General features: G+C 42.0%; 1 protein-coding gene across 1 annotated transcript in view; it reads left to right on the plus strand.

Moving 5' to 3' along the window:
• The window catches only part of CSMD1 (CUB and Sushi multiple domains 1), a 1,848,896-nt gene that overhangs the window by 1,591,473 nt on the left and 237,943 nt on the right, over positions 1-19,480 (plus strand). Inside the window, exons 33-37 of the mRNA XM_088832674.1 lie at positions 1,253-1,366; positions 1,687-1,782; positions 9,709-9,912; positions 10,772-10,896; positions 11,690-11,786. Of these exons, the coding sequence (XP_088688800.1) occupies positions 1,253-1,366; positions 1,687-1,782; positions 9,709-9,912; positions 10,772-10,896; positions 11,690-11,786 (636 nt within the window). The remainder of the gene's footprint in view (positions 1-1,252; positions 1,367-1,686; positions 1,783-9,708; positions 9,913-10,771; positions 10,897-11,689; positions 11,787-19,480) is intronic.

A 19,480-nucleotide genomic window follows, 5' to 3' on the forward strand; every position in this document is an offset into this window, starting at 1 on the left:
TAAAAACACAATTATGTGATGAGAAAGTTAATTGCTGCTTAAGAAACTTGCATATGGGAGACAGATGATTTCTATGAACTTCTTTTATGTTAATCACAGGCTTCTAAAAATCTAATAAAACCTCCTCCAAGGACTTACTTCAGCCTCTGGTAGTTTAGATCACTTCATGAACAGTGCAAGGCAACACACTCAGTGTCTTAAGCTCCTTCTTTCAGGCAGTTCTCAAGGATGACTGAGCTTCCAGGCAAGGCTTCCCTTGTTTCATCTTGCTGTGTTAAGAAAATAAGGTGTCTGATACTTAGAAGGTGATGGATGTGATCACAGAAACCAGGGCGGAGGGACCAGACTCCCAAGAAGGTCCGCTGACTCTATCAGTCAGTTAACAATGGAAAATACCAATTTAATTTAAAAACTGAAAATTTGGATTCAAAATATTTATTTTGTTATAAAAAATGAACAGTAAAACTTAGAATAAGTCCTAGATTTCTACTCTTTATGATGACTGATGCCCCTAAAATCCTGTGTTTGTTGTTGTTGTTGAGTCACTGAGTCGTGTCCAATTCTATGTGACCTCTTGAACTGCAGCACACCAGGCTCCCAATTCCTTCACTGTCCCCCAGGGTTTGCTCAGATTCATGTCCATTAAATCGGTGATGCCATCCAACCATATCATTCTTTGTTGCCCCCTTCTCCTCCTGTCCTCAATCTTTCCCAGAATCAAGGTCTTTTCTAATGAGTTGGCTCTTGGCATCAGGTGGCCAAAGTATTGGAGCTTCAGCTTCAGAATCAGTCCTAAAATGAATATTCAGGGTTGATTTCCTTTAGGATTGACTGGTTGATCTCTCTGCTGTCCAAGGGACTCTCAAGAGTCTTCTTTATCACCACAGTTTAAAGGCATCAATTCTTTGACTCTTAGCCTTCTTTATGGTCCAGCTCTCACATCTGTACATCTGTACATCTCACATCTGTACTGGAAAAAATATAGGTTTCACTATACGGTCCTTTGTCTGCAAAGCGATATTTCTGCTTTTTAATATGCTGTCTAGGTTGGTCATAGCTCTCCTTCCAAGGAGCAAGCGTCTTTTAATTTCATGGCTGCAGTCACCACCTGCAGTGATTTTGGAGCCCAAGAAAATAAAGTCTGTCACTGCTTCCACTTTTTCTCATTTAATTGCCATGAAGTGATGGGACCTTGTTCATATCTTTACTTTAAAAAAAAACATTTTGTGCCAACCCACCCCTTCATTTTCAGTGGTGTTTGGGCAGTTCGCCTATTTCCAGACGGCGCTGAATGACCTGGCAGAGCTGTTTGACGGGACGCACCCTCAGGCCAGACTGCTCAGCTCACTCTCGGGGTCTCACTCAGGTAAACCTTCAGCGAGCTCTGTCTTTCATTCTAGTCACGCAGCCAGGAGAATTACTATTAAGCTTGTCTATTTTTATTTTCTTTTGTGGAGGAGAAATTTAATCATCTTTGAATTTGCTTGCTTAGTAAAATCTTATTTTCAATGTAAAATTTCAAATGCATTTTTATCCCATGTATGAAACCACCTGACTTTATTATTATTAAATTTTTTACTGAGATCACAGAAAATTTAATACCTATCTCAGAAGAAAATAACAATATCAGAAAATAAATACCCTGTTATTTTCTATCCTATAGATGATCTCTGATTTTCCCTACAGGTGAGACATTGCCTTTGGCCACATCCAACCAGATTCTGCTCCGATTCAGTGCAAAGAGCGGGGCTCCAGCACGGGGTTTCCACTTCGTATATCAAGGTGCGTCTCTGCCCTCTTTACCGTCTTTCCACACCACACGTACCACTGTTTTCAGCACCAGAAACATGACTTGTACTTTAATAATTGAGAGCTTGAGGGTATCTGCATAATTATAATAATATTATTTGATAAAAATATTAAAGTTTTTTCTTTTGAAAATTAAATATGATATTTCTAAGACAAAGGCTGAAGCTGAAACTGCAATACTTTGGCCACCTCATGCGACGAGTTGACTCACTGGAAAAGACTCTGATGCTGGGAAAGGTTGGGGGCGGGAGGAGAAGGGGACGACCGAGAATGAGATGGCTGGATGGCATCACCGACTCTGTGGACATGAGTTTGAGTGAACTCCGGGAGTTGGTGATGGACAGGGAGGCCTGGCGTGCTGTGATTCATGGGGTCGCGGAGAGTCGGACACAACTGAGCGACTAAACTGAACTGAACTGAACCGAAGACAAAGGCACAATTGTGCTTCATTTATTTGACAGGATCAAGGAACAAATATTTATGAAATTACCTTAGTATAGCACTCCACAATTTGCAAAATAACTTCAATTGTATCAATAATATTTTACCTAATTAAGTAAAATATTTCATAATAGATTTTAGAAACTGTATTAATGAAATACACTTCAAACACATTGTGTGATTCCAAACCTTGCTGTAAAAACTAATTGAAAATGAAATGTAACAAAACCAAACTAAACCCAAAATACCATCCTTGTTTCTATCACTGGAGGTACCTATTTTGTTTTGCTTAAGTTCTAACTTTAGGCACAGTTACATCTTTATATTTATTTTTGAACTTGGAGCTTATTCAAAATGCTTGAAATTGCTCAAAGGTTCTGGATCATGAAGATTTCTTTCCTGTTTCTAGTTCACCTTTAGTTTGCATATCCATTATGTGAATTTGAGAATACACCCCATGGACTGAAAAGTTTGTCCACTTTCAGAGGCACAGAGAAAGTCTCTGGATCTAAACTGTGATAACTGTCCAGCTGAGATCGAAGAGAGGCTGTCATTTTCAGAGATACACTAACTTCCTGTTCAAAGTGAGAGGAATACTTAGCGTTTCTAGGTCTCAGTGTTGCTGGAGGCTGGAGCTATTGCAGACGGCTCTTGAACATTTTCTTCATCAAAGGAGGAGAATAACTTCCTGGCAAAAATTTCTTTCCTTTAATAAGAACTTTTCCAGAAAAAATCCTCGACGACATCATTGTTTTCATCAAGTTATAGAGAGTAACAATCTATCATGTCAGTCATAAATCATTTATGATAATCACACACTGAGAAATGCATGGCCTCAAAATATTTCACAATTAAAAACCCTTCGGTATTCAGTAATAAGATGATTTAAAAGTCACGGAAAGTGAGCATGTTTGACAGGTCAGGAGAAGTACCTCTAATCCTGTTTAAGAAGCACTTGCTTGTGTGACAATACTATTACATTAAAATTAACTGCATTGTTCAAATTGAACTTTTGTTAAAATGTAAATAACTAAACCAGTAAATATGACCTTTATAGTAGAGGGTCCAATTTAGGCAACTCACTTCTCACCAAATCCTAATTTTCTTTAAATAAATGCTATATTACTTTGCAGAAGCAAATTCACAAACCAAACTAAGTTGGTATGACATCTAAGGAAACTGGATTACTTGGTTTAAGTACATATTTTTGTCCTGAAAAACTTCAAGTGCCTGGCATTGTCTGCCCGCTTAGGGACTTCCTTTAATTTTTTATAAAGATTAGAAAATTGATCAGATTATCAGATAAAATACCTGAGGCACATGATCCTACATCTATCCTGTTTGTAAATATTATCTTTAGAAGTCATGATTTTTAAAATGACATTTCTTGCTTTAAAACAGCATATTACCATTAATTTACAATTGGATGTATTCAGTGGCTCAGTTGTGTCCAACTCTTTGATAGCGTTCATACTGTAGCACACCAGTCTCCTCTGTCCATGGGATTTCCCAGCCAAGAATACTGGAGTGGGTTGCAATTTCCTTCTCCAAGGGGGTCTTCCTGACCCAGGGATCATTCAAATGTATGAAATTCAGAAAAGTAGAAAGAAAAGCAAATCCTTTTATAGAAGCAATGTATTTTCCTTGTGCTTAAGAATATATAATGACTATAACATGTTCAGTATTTCTTCTAAGATTCCAATGTATCTCCTTTTCTTGCTTTGTTACTGCAATGAGTTTGTGCAAAAGTTGATATCTTTTTATCAAAGCCCAATCCTTTGGAGCTAAAGAATTAGGATCTTTAATGCAATTTATCAACCACTCAGAAGCACATGGGAAAGTTTTCAATCCCTCTCAAAAGTGAAATTGAACATTTCCTTCTGAAAGATAGTAGTTAAGTGGAAGCCTAGAAATTATTAAACTCTATTGTGTAAAGACTTTCTGAATATTGCTTTCATGTGCCACTTACAGCTTCATTCCTCCATAAATTATTAATGCTTAAAATTGTGCAGGGACATCCTGACTTCCATGGCTGTAGGCTGTCTAGCCCTTGTTCACGGACAGCCCTGTTGTGAAGAGCTGTTCAGGGTCCCATGAAGAATGGGTGCCGGTGTCAGGCGCAGAAAACCTGTGCGTGACCCAGGCACGCTCCCTGCCCATCTGTGTGGTCCTGGTGAATAACACAGAGACATTGCTGGTGAGGACACTGCTGTCCTGATCTTGTGGAGAAACAGAAGTGTGGAGGCTTCTTTATTATTTGTATTTTTCACAGAATACTGTAACTTTATGTCTTTGTTGTTCAGTCACTAAGCTGTGTCCAGCTCTTTGTGACCCCATGGACTGCAGCACACCAGGTTCCCCATCCCTCACCATCTTTTGGAGTTTGCTCAAGTTCATGTTCATTGAGTCGGTGATGCCATACAACCATCTCATCCTCTGTTTTCCCCTTCTCCTCCTGCCTGCGGTTGTTCCCAGCCTCAGAGTCTTTTCCAGTGAGTCAGCTCTTGGCATCAGGTGGGCAAAGTTTTGGAGCTTCAGCTTCAGCATCAGTCCTTCAAATGAATATCCAGGATTGATTTCCTTTAGGATTGACTGGTTTGAACTCCCTGCTGTCCAAGGGACTCTCAGGAGTCTTCCCCAGCACCACAGTTCCAAAGCATCAATTCTTAAGTGTTCAGCCTTCTTTATGGTCCAACTCTCAAATCTGTACATCCCTACTGGAAAAATCATAGTTTTGACTATTGCGGGTTTTATTTGTTTGTTTGTTTTTTTGCTTCCTGTGCTCCTTGCAGGTAGAAGGATACATTCGTAAAGTGAGGCAGGTAAGAGGGTGACGTAATCTTTCATCACCACAAATTCTCTAAGCTATAGACAAGAACAGACAGCTTACTGCACCTCTTTTAGGGTAGAAGGAGAAAAAAAAGAAAACAATGATAGCAATAAAATAAACCTGAAGGCAGACAAGAATAACTTATCCAAGTAAAGCAGTCTTTTGTTATTCATTGAATGACAGATGAACATATTCTATTTCTCAAAATCACTCTGTTCTCATAGTTGAAAAATCTGTCCTGACAAGCCAGTACTAGTTTGTGAACTCAGTACTGAATTCATACATCACTGAATTATGCACAACACTTTATGCACATTCTTCTTTGTAAGAAGTATGCATTTTATAAGCTCTTGACACAACATGTGAATTTCTTAGAACTGGAATACTGCTGCTGCTGCTGCTGCTGCTAAGTCACTTCAGTCGTGTCCGACTCTGTGTGACCCCATAGACGGCAGCCCCCCAGGCTCCCCCATCCCTGGGATTCTCCAGGCAAGAACACTGGGGTGGGTTGCCATTTCCTTCTCCAATGTGTGAAAGTGAAAAGTGAAAGTGAAGTCGCTCAGTTGTGTCCGACCCTTAGCGACCCCACGGACTGCAGCCTACCAGATTCCTCCATCCATGGGATTTTCTAGGCAAGAGTACTGGAGTGATAACTAAGCCTTATAATTTATGCCATCTTAGAACAGATGAGGCCTGGGGAAAATCAACTAAAACATGTATCTGCTTGCCTAGAAATGACATCAAGCAAAGAAAACCTTAGTCTAAATTAGTCCTCCCAAACTTAGAAAAAGCTTTTCCACTCCCTGTTCCTGTCTTCCCCATAGTCAGAATATTACCTGATTTCAGATCATGAAAGTCCCAGAGAATAACACCCAGTCTCTGAACAGCACAGTCCATGGCCTGAGAAGCCAGTCACCTGTTTACCACCCTCTGTTCCAGGCAAACCTCATCCCCTTCCACTCGGCCCTGGGCTGATCTCAGTTGCCAAGTCGTGTCAGATTCTTTGTGACCCCATGGACTGCAGCACACCAGGCTTCCCTATCGTTCACTTTTTCATGGCCTTTGTTCAAACTCATGCCCATTGGGTCAGGGATGCCATCCAACCATCTCATCCTCTGTCGTCCCCTTCTCCTGCCCTCAATCTTTCCCAGCATCAGGGTCTTTTCCAATGAGTCAGCTCTTGGCATCAGATAGGCAAAGTATTGGAGCTTTAGCTTCAGCATCAGTCCTCCCAATGACTATTCAGGGTTGATTTCTTTTAGGATGGACTGCTTTGATCTCCCTCCTGTCTCAGGGACTCTCAAGAGTCTTCTCCAGGTTCACAATTTGAAAGCATCAATTCTTTGGCATTCAGCCTTCTTTATGGTCCAACTCTCACATCCATACATGACCACTGGAATAATTGCTACTGGCATGAAATTCCTCTGTGGTATGGCCTGAAATCCCCAGGTGAGGACACGCCCAGAGGATGGGCTGAAAGGGAGCAGCTGATCAGCTGCTGGAATTTCCCCCCAGATTCCACAGGCACTTCTGAGGCTTCAAGGTTCTAGGTTTCTCTGCCCCATTTTCTCAGATTCTTAAAATTGGTCTCTTCACTTTTCCAACTTCTTCCTCTAAAATACGTTCTCCATCATTTCATTCAAATGCATGTATTATTCATTTATTGTTATTTCCCTTAAACATACGCAGCTCTGAAGTTTGTGAAGAAAAGGTTAATAGTGGCATGTTTACAGATGACCCTTGATGGCGTGTTTCTCCTCATTTGTGAGACCCTGGAAAAACACTGGTGGAGGCCCTTCAACAAGTGCGGAAACTTGGCCACAAGCAATGGTGCTTCTCAAATAGTTCAAGACAAATAGACCAATTAAGAATAGAGATTTTTCCATATTTATAAAAGAAAGTGTCAAGAATTGACTGTAGGGCATCATTGCATTTATTTGTTTATTTCTCCCTCTCATGCTTGTGTTCAACTGCACAACAATACTCAGACACTTCAATATGACAAATAAAAGCTGTGAGCAATATTTTTACAATAGAATGTTATATTCTATGTTGTTTTCAGTTATAGAAAAATATTCTGTAATGTCATTAATTTTCTCATAGCTATTAGACAGTACACAATTTTATTAACTTTTGCCTTCTGATCAAAAATATTTCAACATAGAATTGAAGCTTAGTTTATTCAAAACAGTCTTCTGACTTCCATTCTCATAGAAGTGGTTCCAGCAATTTACCCAAATGGTGTCAGTTATTGTTTGGGTTCAATTCAACCCAAGATGCCAGAGTATTAGGAAAAGGACCATAAAGACAGAAGGATTATTTGTAGGTAAAATATCCCCCTCAGAGGGCTGCACTTTCACAGAAGGCACTCAAGGACAGGAAGATCGGGATCTCATAGATGATAAACATGAATTGACTTTGAATGCAGTTACAGAAGCCGATATGCAAACTCCCATGTGCTTACCTGGTGCATCTGTTTCTCAGAGTGTCGGTTTGCGGTGACCAACCCCTTTGCTCCTGAAGTGTTTTTCGAACTTGATCTCGTGCCTCCTTTTGTAAACAGGAAAATCACTTACAGTGATCACTCACTGCATATCAGTGAATTCTGATCCACCATCTGAGTGGATGCCTTCCTGGAAGCAGGCTCACCTGCTGTGCCCAGGGTCAAAGACCACGAGATCCGCACGCTGTGGAGAACGTGGGGACAAGCAGAGAGCTGGGGGTGGCTGCAGGAGGCAGGCCTGTGCAGTGGGCCTGAAGGTGCTGCTGTGGGCTCAGCGCTGTCAGGGGCCCTCTGTGGTGGTGGGCATCTTCCTCTGTACGTGGATGTGGGAGGGACGGAGCAGGGCTGACTGGGATCAGTAGAGGTGGCAGCCCTGTGAGTCTGGGGAGGGGGATTTGGGGTCTTTGTGTGGCTCACACAGTGCTCCCAGTACTGCCTGTGATCACGAACACGCAGTGGCCTCCGAGACTGTATGGCCCGCAGCAGGAACCAGGGCTCAGGGAGCCAGCAGCCAGGCGTCAGAGTCAGGGCCGGTCCTCACATTTCCCACTCCTTCAGCAAGTGACGTCCGCCAGCTGGAGTGTACTGCCAAGCTTTGCTCTTTGCTGTGTAATCTGTTCTTTTCATTTCCAAACATACAGTTGTAATATTAGACACTGGGAAAGCGTCAGTGCCCCCTCCAGCCCCAAATGGCTCCCCCGTCCCTGTCTCCCACCTTGGAGAATTGCTGGTCCAGTGGGAAGACCCCTGGGAAGGAGAAGGGTGGCTCTGCCCTCAGCCACTCCCACTGCCCTCTTCTCCCTCCCAAGTCTTTCCTGACAGGGTGACTCCTGTAATTGTATGTTTTCTTATGGTATGTTTGTTTTTTTTTCTTAATTTTATTATGGTAACATGAGATTTACCCTCTCATGTTAAATTTTTTCAATCATTGTTTAAAATGAGAAGTTAGCACTTTGTGAAATTAACAGTGCAAGATTCAGTGTCCTTAGGGCTTCCCTGGTGCTACAGTGGTAAAGAACCTGCCTGTCAGTGCAGGAGATGTGAGAGATGCGGGTTCGATCCCTGGGTCAGGAAGATTCCCTGGAGGAGGGGCATGGAAACCCACTCCGGTATTCTTGCCTGTAGAATCCCATGGACAGAGGAGCCTGGTGGGCTGCAGTCTACGGGGTAGCAAAGAGTTGGACACAACTTAGCACTCATGCAATACAGCATCGTTAACTGTTGGCACAGTTTTGTTAGCTGATCTGATCTTTAGAACTTGGGCATCTTGAATGACTGCCGTTGAATGGTAGCTCTACCTTCTCCCCACCTGTCCCCCCATCTCCAGTCAACCACCATCTGCTCTCTGCTTCTCTAACTTTGTCTCTTAATTGCTTCCTATCCATGGGACCGTGCAGTATTTGTCCTTCTGTGACAGACTTGTTCCACTTCCATAACGTCCTATGGGTCCGTCCATGTTGTTGCAAGTAGCACAATTTCCTTCCTTTTTAGAGGGATGAATAATATTCTATCGTATGTATATACAACATTATTTATTCATTGGTGGACATAGAGGTTGTTTCCATAAGTTGGCCATTGCGAATAATACCCTTACATACATGGGGGTGCAGATGTCTCTCCAGGGGAGGGATTTCATTTCCTTCAGATAAACACTCGGAAGTAGAATTGCTGGATCATGTGGTAGTTTTGTTTTTAATTTTGCTTTTTAATCACCATGGTCACATTATAAGTAATCTTTTATATGGCAGCTCTTCTCACTAGAGTCTGAGGTCCTTGAGGATAAATGCAAGTTCTTAGTCATCGCTTTATCACTGGTACAATAATCTGGGTACTCAGTTAAGTTCAGTGCCTAAATATCACTCTGTCCTCATAAAGTGCCAGTTCTGCATGGGCCACGTTTTCCCTAACTGTGATGGAAATCTGAGGTGGCCCTCGGGGTTGATTTGAGGAGGCATGTAGATGTGTCAGTGCTCCCTGAGCCGTTCCTCAGAGAGTCTGCAAAAGACATTATTAATTTCCACATCAGCAGAAACTCTCCCTGGACTCATCTTAGATCTGTTTCCAAGGAGATATCGTGGCTTTGTGCTGCAGACACAGATGGCTGTGCTGTGTGTCTTGCCTCTAGCTGTCCCGAGGACCAGTGACACCCAGTGCAGCTCTGTCCCCGAGCCCAGGTACGGGAGGAGAATCGGTTCGGAGTTCTCTGCGGGGTCCATCGTCCGCTTCGAGTGTAACCCGGGCTACCTGCTCCAGGGCTCCACGGCCATCCGCTGCCAGTCTGTGCCCAATGCTCTGGCTCAGTGGAATGACACGATCCCCAGCTGTGTGGGTAAGTGTGTGTCCCCACGGTGCGACCACCGGCACGGGGTCCACAGTCCTAGGTCACAGAGGCACTAAGGACTCTCTTTAGTCCACATAAGCGGACTCTTGCTGCAGACCTGTTTAAAGGGCAAATTATTTTATCAGAAATAATCTATTAGCAGCCAAATCCTAAAAATTACTGTGCTTCATGAAACAAGGCATCAGATTAACAAGTATGAAACGTTTTTTCCTTTTCGATACTTATTAAGTATGCCATCACAAGCCATGGGCATACAACATAATTTCATTTGGGGGAAAGTCATTATAATGTTGATTTGTTACATAACTTGTGTAATGCCCTTTTAATAAATTGGTGCTGATGAAGATCTGAAAAATAATAGATTAATACATCCCAAATAACAGATATTGTTGGTGATAGTTTATTTGCTTCATTTTGTGTAAGGACCTCCAGGGCAATCATGATTAGCACTTGAATTCATTTGTGCCTTTTAAGCATCTCTTCTCTCTGGATTTGCTCACAAATCCCATTAGTATCAGTCGGAGCTGCCTGTCTGAATATAGAAGAGAAAACTCCATAGAGCTTCTTAACTTGTAGTAGAGCAATTACTCTAAACAGAATTCACTGCAGAGATGCTGTTGTTCGGGACAGTGTCTGAGACTTAGCAGTGTAACAGATGATCATCTATGGTATTGATCATTTAAAAGAAAGCAGACAAAGTCTGACCTTGGTTACAAATGCCTTGGAAAGTATCATGGTCCATGTGAAACATCTCTTAACAGCTGATCACACATTGAAGGAGCACTGAGTACAGAATTAGTGTTCTTCACTGTACTTTATTTATACTAAATGTGGGCTTGGCTTTCAGTCCCCTGCAGTGGCAATTTCACTCAGCGGAGAGGTACCATTTTATCCCCCGGCTACCCTGAACCCTATGGCAACAACTTAAACTGCATATGGAAGATCATCGTTACAGAAGGGTCAGGAATCCAGGTATGTTCGCAAAGCCGAAGGCTCCAAAGAAACAGAGCTCTGCCCAGAGGCTTTTCCCTTCTTTGTTTCCCTCTTTTTGTATTGGTTATTCTAAATATATAAACCATAACCTGTTTCTCTTTTCTTACCATTTCTACAAAGTGTTTCTAATCATGTGTCTACATTTGAAATTAAAGTGATAGACTTTTAGAATAAAATCTATCAAAAGTGCCATGTGCGGAAATTTTGTAGATGTCATTTCCATGGTTTATTTTCTTTGGTTTTGCCTTTCTATCACATGTATATCTTTAATGTCATGAAAACCCCATTGGGCTAGTCTAATTTTTTAAGTTTATTTATTTTTTTTTATTTTTATATTTTTATTATTATTATTTTTACTGGAGGCTAATTACTTTACGATATTATATTGGTTTTGCCATACATTGACATGAATCTGCCCCGGGTGTACATGTGTTTCCCTTCTTGAACCCCCCTCCCACCTCCCTCCTCTCCTTATCCTCCCAATTGAAGATAATTGCTTTACAATATTGTGCTGGCTTCTGGCACAGATCAACATGAATCTGCTATCAGTATACATACGTCCCCTTCCTCTTGAACCTCTGTCCCACCTTCTACCCACCCCACGCTTCTAGGTTGTTACAAAACCCCAACTTGAGTTCCCTGAGTCATACAGCAAACTCCCATTGGCTATCTGTTTTACATATGGCAGTGTATATGTTTCCATGCTACTCTCTTCATTCTGTTTTCAGTCAGATTTTATTAAGTGAAGGACAAATATTGGCTTGTTTGGTAGATTCAAGTGATCAGCTTTGCCACGGAGCAGAACTGGGACTCTCTGGAGATTTACGACGGCGGTGATGCAAGTGCGCCGAGGCTGGGGAGCTTTTCAGGTGAGGTGACCCCGTCCCCGAGTTTCTATGATTCCGATTCATCACACCATGATGGACTGCAAGGGAACACTCAGTTCTGACCTCTCCCTGGAAGACTCTTCTCTGTGCTGACAAGTTTCTCTAGTGTTGGGAGGCTTGGAAGGAAAGCACAAGACCCCGGAGTGAAGGAAAAAGTGCCGTCCCCCACAAGCAGGAGGCTGATGGATGGTCACTCTGGTGGGCCCCGTGCTGGGGAGAACGTGGGTTATTACCCTGTGGACACAACAGGGTGTCTTCACTGAAGTCAATTTTGTGTGGGGGTGGTTTGGACAATGAACTTTGGGTTGTCTGACTTCCTTTTCTCTTGAGCTTGTTAGAAGTGTTTGATGCAGTTGGGGACCAAGCACTGAGGTCAGGGAGCAAGGCAGTCGGAGATCCAGATGTGGAAACTGAGAACCGAAGCAAACATATGGAGGATGGGGACAGGGTTTCTCATGACGGGGCAGGGAGTTGGATACATAGGGATGAGAAAGCTGGCGTGGAGCTGGTTGTGATGGATTTGAACTAGAGACACTGGTGTGAACTCAGGTCTTCATACGTATAGCTGTGCATGCCTGTCCAGTCACTAAGTCATGTCCAAGTCTTTGCAACCCCATGGACTGTAGCCTGCCAGGCTCCTCTGTCCATGGAATTTCCCAAGCAAGAATTCTGGACTGGGTGGCCATTTCTTTCTCCAGGGGATCATCCCAGTCCAGGGATCGAACCCACATCTCCTGCATTCGCAGGCAATTTTTTTACCCCTGAGCCACTTGGGAAGCCCTATGTCCAACTGTCCAGCTATAGACATAGAAATGTGTGTGTGTGTGTGTGTGTGTGTGCATAGTTCCCACCTCTGTGTCCTGTGAGTTGTGAAACAATAACCCGTCAGCAAGGAGTTACCCACCTAGTACCCAACTGTGTGTTTCTGAAATCACTTGAAGTACCATTCTCCCTTAAAGGCACTAGTGCTTCTTGGAGAGTCACTGATTCTGAAGCTCTGGGAGAGAACACATGCATGATGAGCCACTTTGTACAGAATAGAAATATGTGGATCCACACTGATATGCGTGGACACATGCATGAGTGTAAGGAGTAAGAGAGAAAGCCTTCCCAAACTATAATAAATCTAAACTAACAGATCGGAAGGAGATGGAATTAGAGCCGCTGCTGGTGGCCGTTGGGACATACACGATCCACATGGGAAAGTCGTGGAGGCTGAAGGTAGCGTGTGAGGTTGATGAGGACAGACAGCTCGGTCTCCGCGCACCTCCTCACCTTGTCCTCATGTGCTCACTGCAAAGGAGGAGCGAAGCCATTCACAGTGAGAAGCCTGGCAGACACAACCTTCCTAAGGTAGTCGTGTCAAGATTTCCAGTAACGGGACAAGGTATGCACTGGTACACTGATAAGCCTGCTCTCAAAATCAGCAAACAGAGGAACAGAAAGGCTAGATTTGACTTAGCTGCCGTGGTGTAAATCCTCCCGTGCATGCACAGTAAGTCGCTTCAGTCTGTCCATGGCATTTCCTAGGCAAGAATACTGTAGTGGGCTGCCATGTCCTCATCTGGAATCTTCCAGACCCAGGGATCGAACGTGTATCTCTTACGTCTCCTGCATTAGAGGCAGGTTCTTTATCACTAGCACCACCTGGGAAGCCAGTAAGCCCTTCTCCACCAGGGCTGATTTCAAACAGCCATCATGATGTCACTAAAGCTGAGTTTGGGAGCCTCTGAGCCCACTCCCTCACACCTCTGAGGGTGGGCAAACAGAGGGGGCCTCAGGAGAATACCCTCTTCATGAATCACAGCCTTGTTGTGGCAAAGGGGCTCGCATAACTCAAAGAAGCTATGAGCCATGCTGTGCTGGGCCACCCACGATGAACCAGTCACAGTGAAGATTTCTGGCAAAATGTGGTCCACTGGAGAAGGAGATGGCAACCCACTCCAGTGTTCTTGCCTGGAGACTCCTATGAACCGGAGAATCCTAGTGTGAAAAGGCAAAAACATATCACACCAGAAGATGAGTAACTCAGTGGACATGAATTTGAGCAAACTCTAGGAGACAGTGAAGGACAAGGGCACCTGGTGTGCTGTAGTTCATGGGGCCGCAGAGAGTAGAACACGATTTAACAACTAAACAACAATGGGAGAATACAGCATCATATTTTGATATTTTTGCCAAAATTGTATCACCTGAATCTAGTCATGAAGAACATCAGACATTCTCTTCGGAGGTTATGTTGCTTTAAAAAAAGCATTTTTTTTTTCCAAAATGTGTTCATCTTTTTTTAGAGAACTCATTTTCAAGTTTGCCTGCACCAAGACTTATGGCAGGGCAAACACATGATGTGTTACTGCACACCACCCCTGTATGTTTTGTGTTTTAACAATGCCCGATCTTTTGTAATCTCATTTTCTGAACTTAGGTGTGAGTGTAGTCACAGCTTAAATATATAAATAATATATAGATACATAATAATACATATTTATTAATATATATTAATGTATAATACTAAAAGCATGAGAATCTCCTATGTAAACAATGGCAAAAATTCCTTTGTAGTGTGCATTTGATTAACTTATAAAACTTTAAAGAAAAGTATTACACATGAGCAATTTTTATTAAGTTTTATATACTATAATTTGTAAAAAAAATTAAATTCTAATTTTCTAAAATAAAAATTGATTTTGAAAAATATTCTGCACACAAAAAGTGACTAGTATCTTTCAAAAGTATTGAGTTCATGAAAGGGAAAGGAAGACAGAAATTTTTACAGACACAAAAAATCTCCCAAAACTAAAGGGACACAATCGTAGAAGGAAAAGCTGTTATTGGCAGATTGTCGAAATTCCAGTGATTTCTGTGGGATATATGGTCCTGCTGCCTTATGTTAGTGTTTTTTTTTTTTTTAAGAACACCTCTGTTTTATGAAATGCACACTAAATTTTTATTAAAAATATGTCACAATGTCTGCAACTTGCTCGCAAAGTGTTTAGTTGCTCAGTTGTGTCCGACTCTTTGTGACCCCATGGACTGTAGCCTTCCAGACTCCTCTGTCCTTAGGATTGGGTTGTCATTCCCTTCTCCAGGAGGTTTTCCAGACCCAGGGAGCAAGCCCGGTATCCTGCACTGCAGGTGGTCTTCTGCATTACAGGTGTATTCTTTACCGACTGACTTACCAGGGAAGCCAATGGGTTTAGAATAAAATAACTTTACACATATCTGTATTGTGGATAGAGACCACTTCACACGTGTATCTGTACGTGGACAGAGCTAGATATCATTATTCTGTTAAATATGGCAAGAGAGTGGGTATATGGAAGTTTTATGTACCATATCTGCAATTTTAAGTTAAAAGCTACTTAAAATATTTCTAAAAGAGTATTTTATAAATTTTATATGGAAGAAGTGACACATCAGCCATCAAGTCTGAGTATACTTTAAAACATAATACATGTTTACACATTTTTGTTCGTATGATAATTTCAAAATACTTAAAAAGGAGAATCTGAACCCATTTTAAAAGTTAGTTGTTGACTAAAAGCAAAGAAGAATGAGTAGTTGCTAGAGGTACACATTTCCAGAAAACAATTGACTGAATTCTAGAATAAATCAGGTTTTTGATTTTCTGTCTGGATAGCCATGTGTATATAGCACTTATATTGTGAGCCATTTGAAATCATTTTTGGAAGTAGACAGGTGATAAATTATAAATAGACACAATAGAGCAAAAGTCATACCAATCTGTTGCTGACAAGCAGGATTAAGGGAGAGTAAATACTGGTGGCTGAGAGCAGCGTCTGCGGAGCTTGGAGCACAGTCACTCAGCTTCTCGCACATGCGGTTCTATCCAGGCCAGTGAAGCAGTGCCATCAAAGGTATTCCACCTGTGGCAACAGTTTTTCAAAAATCCCTCAGCTGCGTTTTGAACCGGGGGAATACGCTTCTTCTGTGCATCCGTTCTGAGCAGAGTCCCAAGCGGACGCCGCTGCAGGGGGTGGGCAGTGGCCAGGGAAGGTGCACATCACATATGCGCCTGGGACATTGAGACCCAGCATCTGTTTAGGAAAACACATGATTATATTTAGAAGTACAGAAGTACAGACAGGACCATCATTCATAAATATACTTGCTGCAATTAATAGTAATGTTTAGAGGGGTCGTGATGATCCACTAAGCCCTTTCATACACACAGTGCATGCATGACTCACACATAAGAATTGGACTGTTATTTTGATTTCACAGAATTGGAACATCTTCAAATGTTTTCAGTAACAGTACTGATTTAAGTCACAGTCAGCAGTGGAAGTGAGTTTTCTGCTTCCGCTGCAACATAGTCAGGAAAGACAAAAAGTCAGAAGTGGATGTTGAGAACGTATGTGTAGAAATGACTTGGCTGGGGGCTGGAGGCGATTAAATACACTGATTATCTGAAATCATAGGTAAAACCAGGCAGAAAGTTATACAAATGCTGTAACCAGAACTTACTTTTTGGATTAGTTAGATCATCGTAATAACATTACATTAGCTTTTTACTTTCTGTAGGCATCACCCAAAATATCAGGAAATAAAACATGAATGAGAGGACAGCAAGCATCACACTTTTTGAACGAAAGTGGATTAAAACTGGAGTTTCTGTTGGGTGTTTCCTTCTTGTCTTGATGTGGGGGTGGGTCGAGCTGGCCCAGCGAGCAGGTTCAGAGCCTCCAGGCTCCCTTTCCTCCTCTTCACAAGTCCATCCCCACGTGCATGGGTGTGCCCTGTTCACCTCTGAGCAGACAGCATGCTGCCTCTGGTACAGCCCTGATGGGGAAAAGGTGATCCTCAGACAGAAGACTTTCTGAAACAGGCAAGGTCACCCCACCTTGCAGGTTTATCCCATCTGCACTGTTAACTATTAATTAGTTTCAAAGAATGATCTCTTTAAATATGTCTGCTGACCATAGGGATAGGCTTATGTTTTCCCTCTCCATGCCTCAGTTTCCTAAAAGTCTGTCTCTCTGTCTATATATCTATCTTTATCCATCAAACCAAGTTAGAGTAACAAAGGGGTTAAATCTGAAGTCATGTTCTGTTTATCATTCAGCAAACACAGTGTCTCATAGTGAATTGTACACTCACAGTTCAGGTCTGAAAAGACTCCGCCTCCCACAGACAACCCCACCTGGATATTCAGGGAAAATGGTTTGAGGCCCTGGCACCAGATCTCAAGTTGGAAATCTGTCTTCCAAAGAATGTGCACACCTGTGGGCATACACGTGTGTGCATACACACAGTCATTAGGGAGTGCACCTGGTTTGTCCTCCATTTATCCCTGTTCTTCTTCCAAAACAGTCAGGTAATACTTTGTATACTGATTAGCCAAAGACCCAGCCAGTATACGCATTACTAGTCCCAGCACATTGTCAAACTGAGGGTGAATTTTTATAAATCCAAAGAATTTCGGGACGATTACATGCTAATCCAAGGTTAATGAGACGTCCTTAATCTATTTTTAGGATGCAATCCTTACCTGGAGTCATTGGTTTGCTTACAGCTGTTGGAGGGTTGTAGAATTGTTTGAGTAGAAAGTGAAGGGCAATGGGGATCTTGCCCTTGCAACATTGTTCATCTGTCTTGGATAATTGCCAGCTTATTTCCTTATTTTGTTATTTAAAATAGTATTTATACTATGTATGTCTATAATGTATAATATTTATATATTAGCATCATCGTCATCCATGAATTTGCCTGCACCATGGGGAGGAGTTTTACCTGAGGGATGGCTCCTTCACACATAGGAAATGTGTATTTATTCAGAAAATGACTTGGATACAGTAGAATATCAAGCATGTACCCTTTGGGTAACAAGGGACTTAGGCTAGCTTATTGCTTTCCCATATTATAATACATACTGGTAATGCATTCTAAATGTCTGGCTGAAGGACATTTCCTTTTCCTCAGGACCTTGCAGCACCATGGCTCTGTTTTCACCCTCGTCCTTAGCATCTCTAAATTTCCCTACTTGTCAGTTGCTACAATCCCGGCTAGAACATTTTAATTAAAGGAAGCATTATATAAAATAAACCTGCATTTTCCTTTCCATGTATGTTTCATTGAAATCATTTGCAGATTTCAGAGGGAACATTATTCAGTATGAATCACACAGGGATAAAGAAGAGAATATATGGTCAAAAGCAACCTCTTCTGAATAACATATTATATCATATCTACAGTCTAATTGTTTCCGCAACTTCCGTATGACTTGCATGTTGAGGCTTTACCCTTCTTTGTTCATGGCAAGTCAGAAAAAAAAAGCAAATGGTTACATTGATAGAAAAAAAAAGCAATGTAAATAATCAAATGCATGGTAAAGCATAAGAATGAATGTGTTTTCATTGACATGCCACATCTGTCTAAGGAGGGCAGACGAAATGTGGAGCTTTTGTGACCCCATGGAGCGCAGCACGCCAGGCTCCCCTGTCCTTCACCATCTCCTGGACTTCACTCAAACTCATGTCCATTGAGTCAGTGATGCCATCCAACCATCTCATCTTCTTTTGTCCCCTTCTCCTCCTGCCTTCAATCTTTTCCAGCATCAGTATCTTTTCCAGTGAATCGGCTTTTCGCATCGAGTGGCCAAAGTAGTGCAGCTTCAGCTTCAGCATCAGTCCTTCCAATGAATATTCAGGGTTGGTTTCCTTTCGGATTGACTGGTTTGATCTTCTTGCAGTCCAAGGGACTCTCAAGAGTCTTCTCTAACACCACAATTCAAAAGCATAAATTCTTCAGAACTCTTCCTTCTTTATGTCCAGCTCTCACATCTGTACATGACTACTGGAAAGACCATAGCCTTGACTACATGGACGTTTGTCAGCAAGTGCTATCTTTGCTATTTAACACAGTTGTTTAGGCTTGTCATAACATCCTGCCAAGAAGGAGTCATCTTCTAATTTCATGGCTGTAGTCACCATCTGCAGTGATTTTAGAGTCCAAGAAGAGGAAATTTGCCATTGATTCCACCTTTTCCCCTTCTATTTGCCATGAAGTGATGGGACTAGATGCCATGATCTTAGGTTTTTTTTTGTTTTGTTTTTTAATATTGAGTTTTAAGACGGCCTTTTCACTTTCCTCCTTCACTCTCATCAAGAGGCTGTTTAGTTCCTCTTCGCCTTCTGCCATTAGAGTGGTATCATCCACCATCTGAAGTTTTTGGTATTTCTCCCTGCAATCTTGATTCCAGCTTGTGTTTCATCTAGTTTGTAGTCTTGCATTTCACATAATATACTCTGCATATAAGTTAAATAAGCTAGGTGACAATACACAGCCTTGATGCACTCTTTTCCCAGTTTTGAACCAGTCCATTGTTCCATGTCCAGTTCTATTGCTTTTTGACCTGCATACAGGTTTCTCAGGAGACAGATAAAATGGCCTGGTATTTCCATCTCTCCAAGAGTTTTCCACAGTTTGTTATGATCCACACAGTCAAAGGCTTTAGCATAGTCAGTGAAACAGATGTTTTTCTGGAATTCCCTTGCTTTCTCTGGGATACAGCAAATGTTGGCAATTTGATCTCTGGTTCTTCTACCTTTTCTAAACCCAGCTGGAACATGTGGAAGTTCTCGATTCACATAATGCTGACGCCTAGCTTGGAGGATTTTTAGCATAACCTTACTAGCATGGGAGATGAGCACAAT

This window comes from Moschus berezovskii, chromosome 26 (genome assembly GCF_049115385.1).
Source record: "Moschus berezovskii isolate FMDL1 chromosome 26, NW_MosBer_1.0, whole genome shotgun sequence".
In the NCBI taxonomy this organism is placed as follows: Eukaryota; Metazoa; Chordata; class Mammalia; order Artiodactyla; family Moschidae; genus Moschus; species Moschus berezovskii.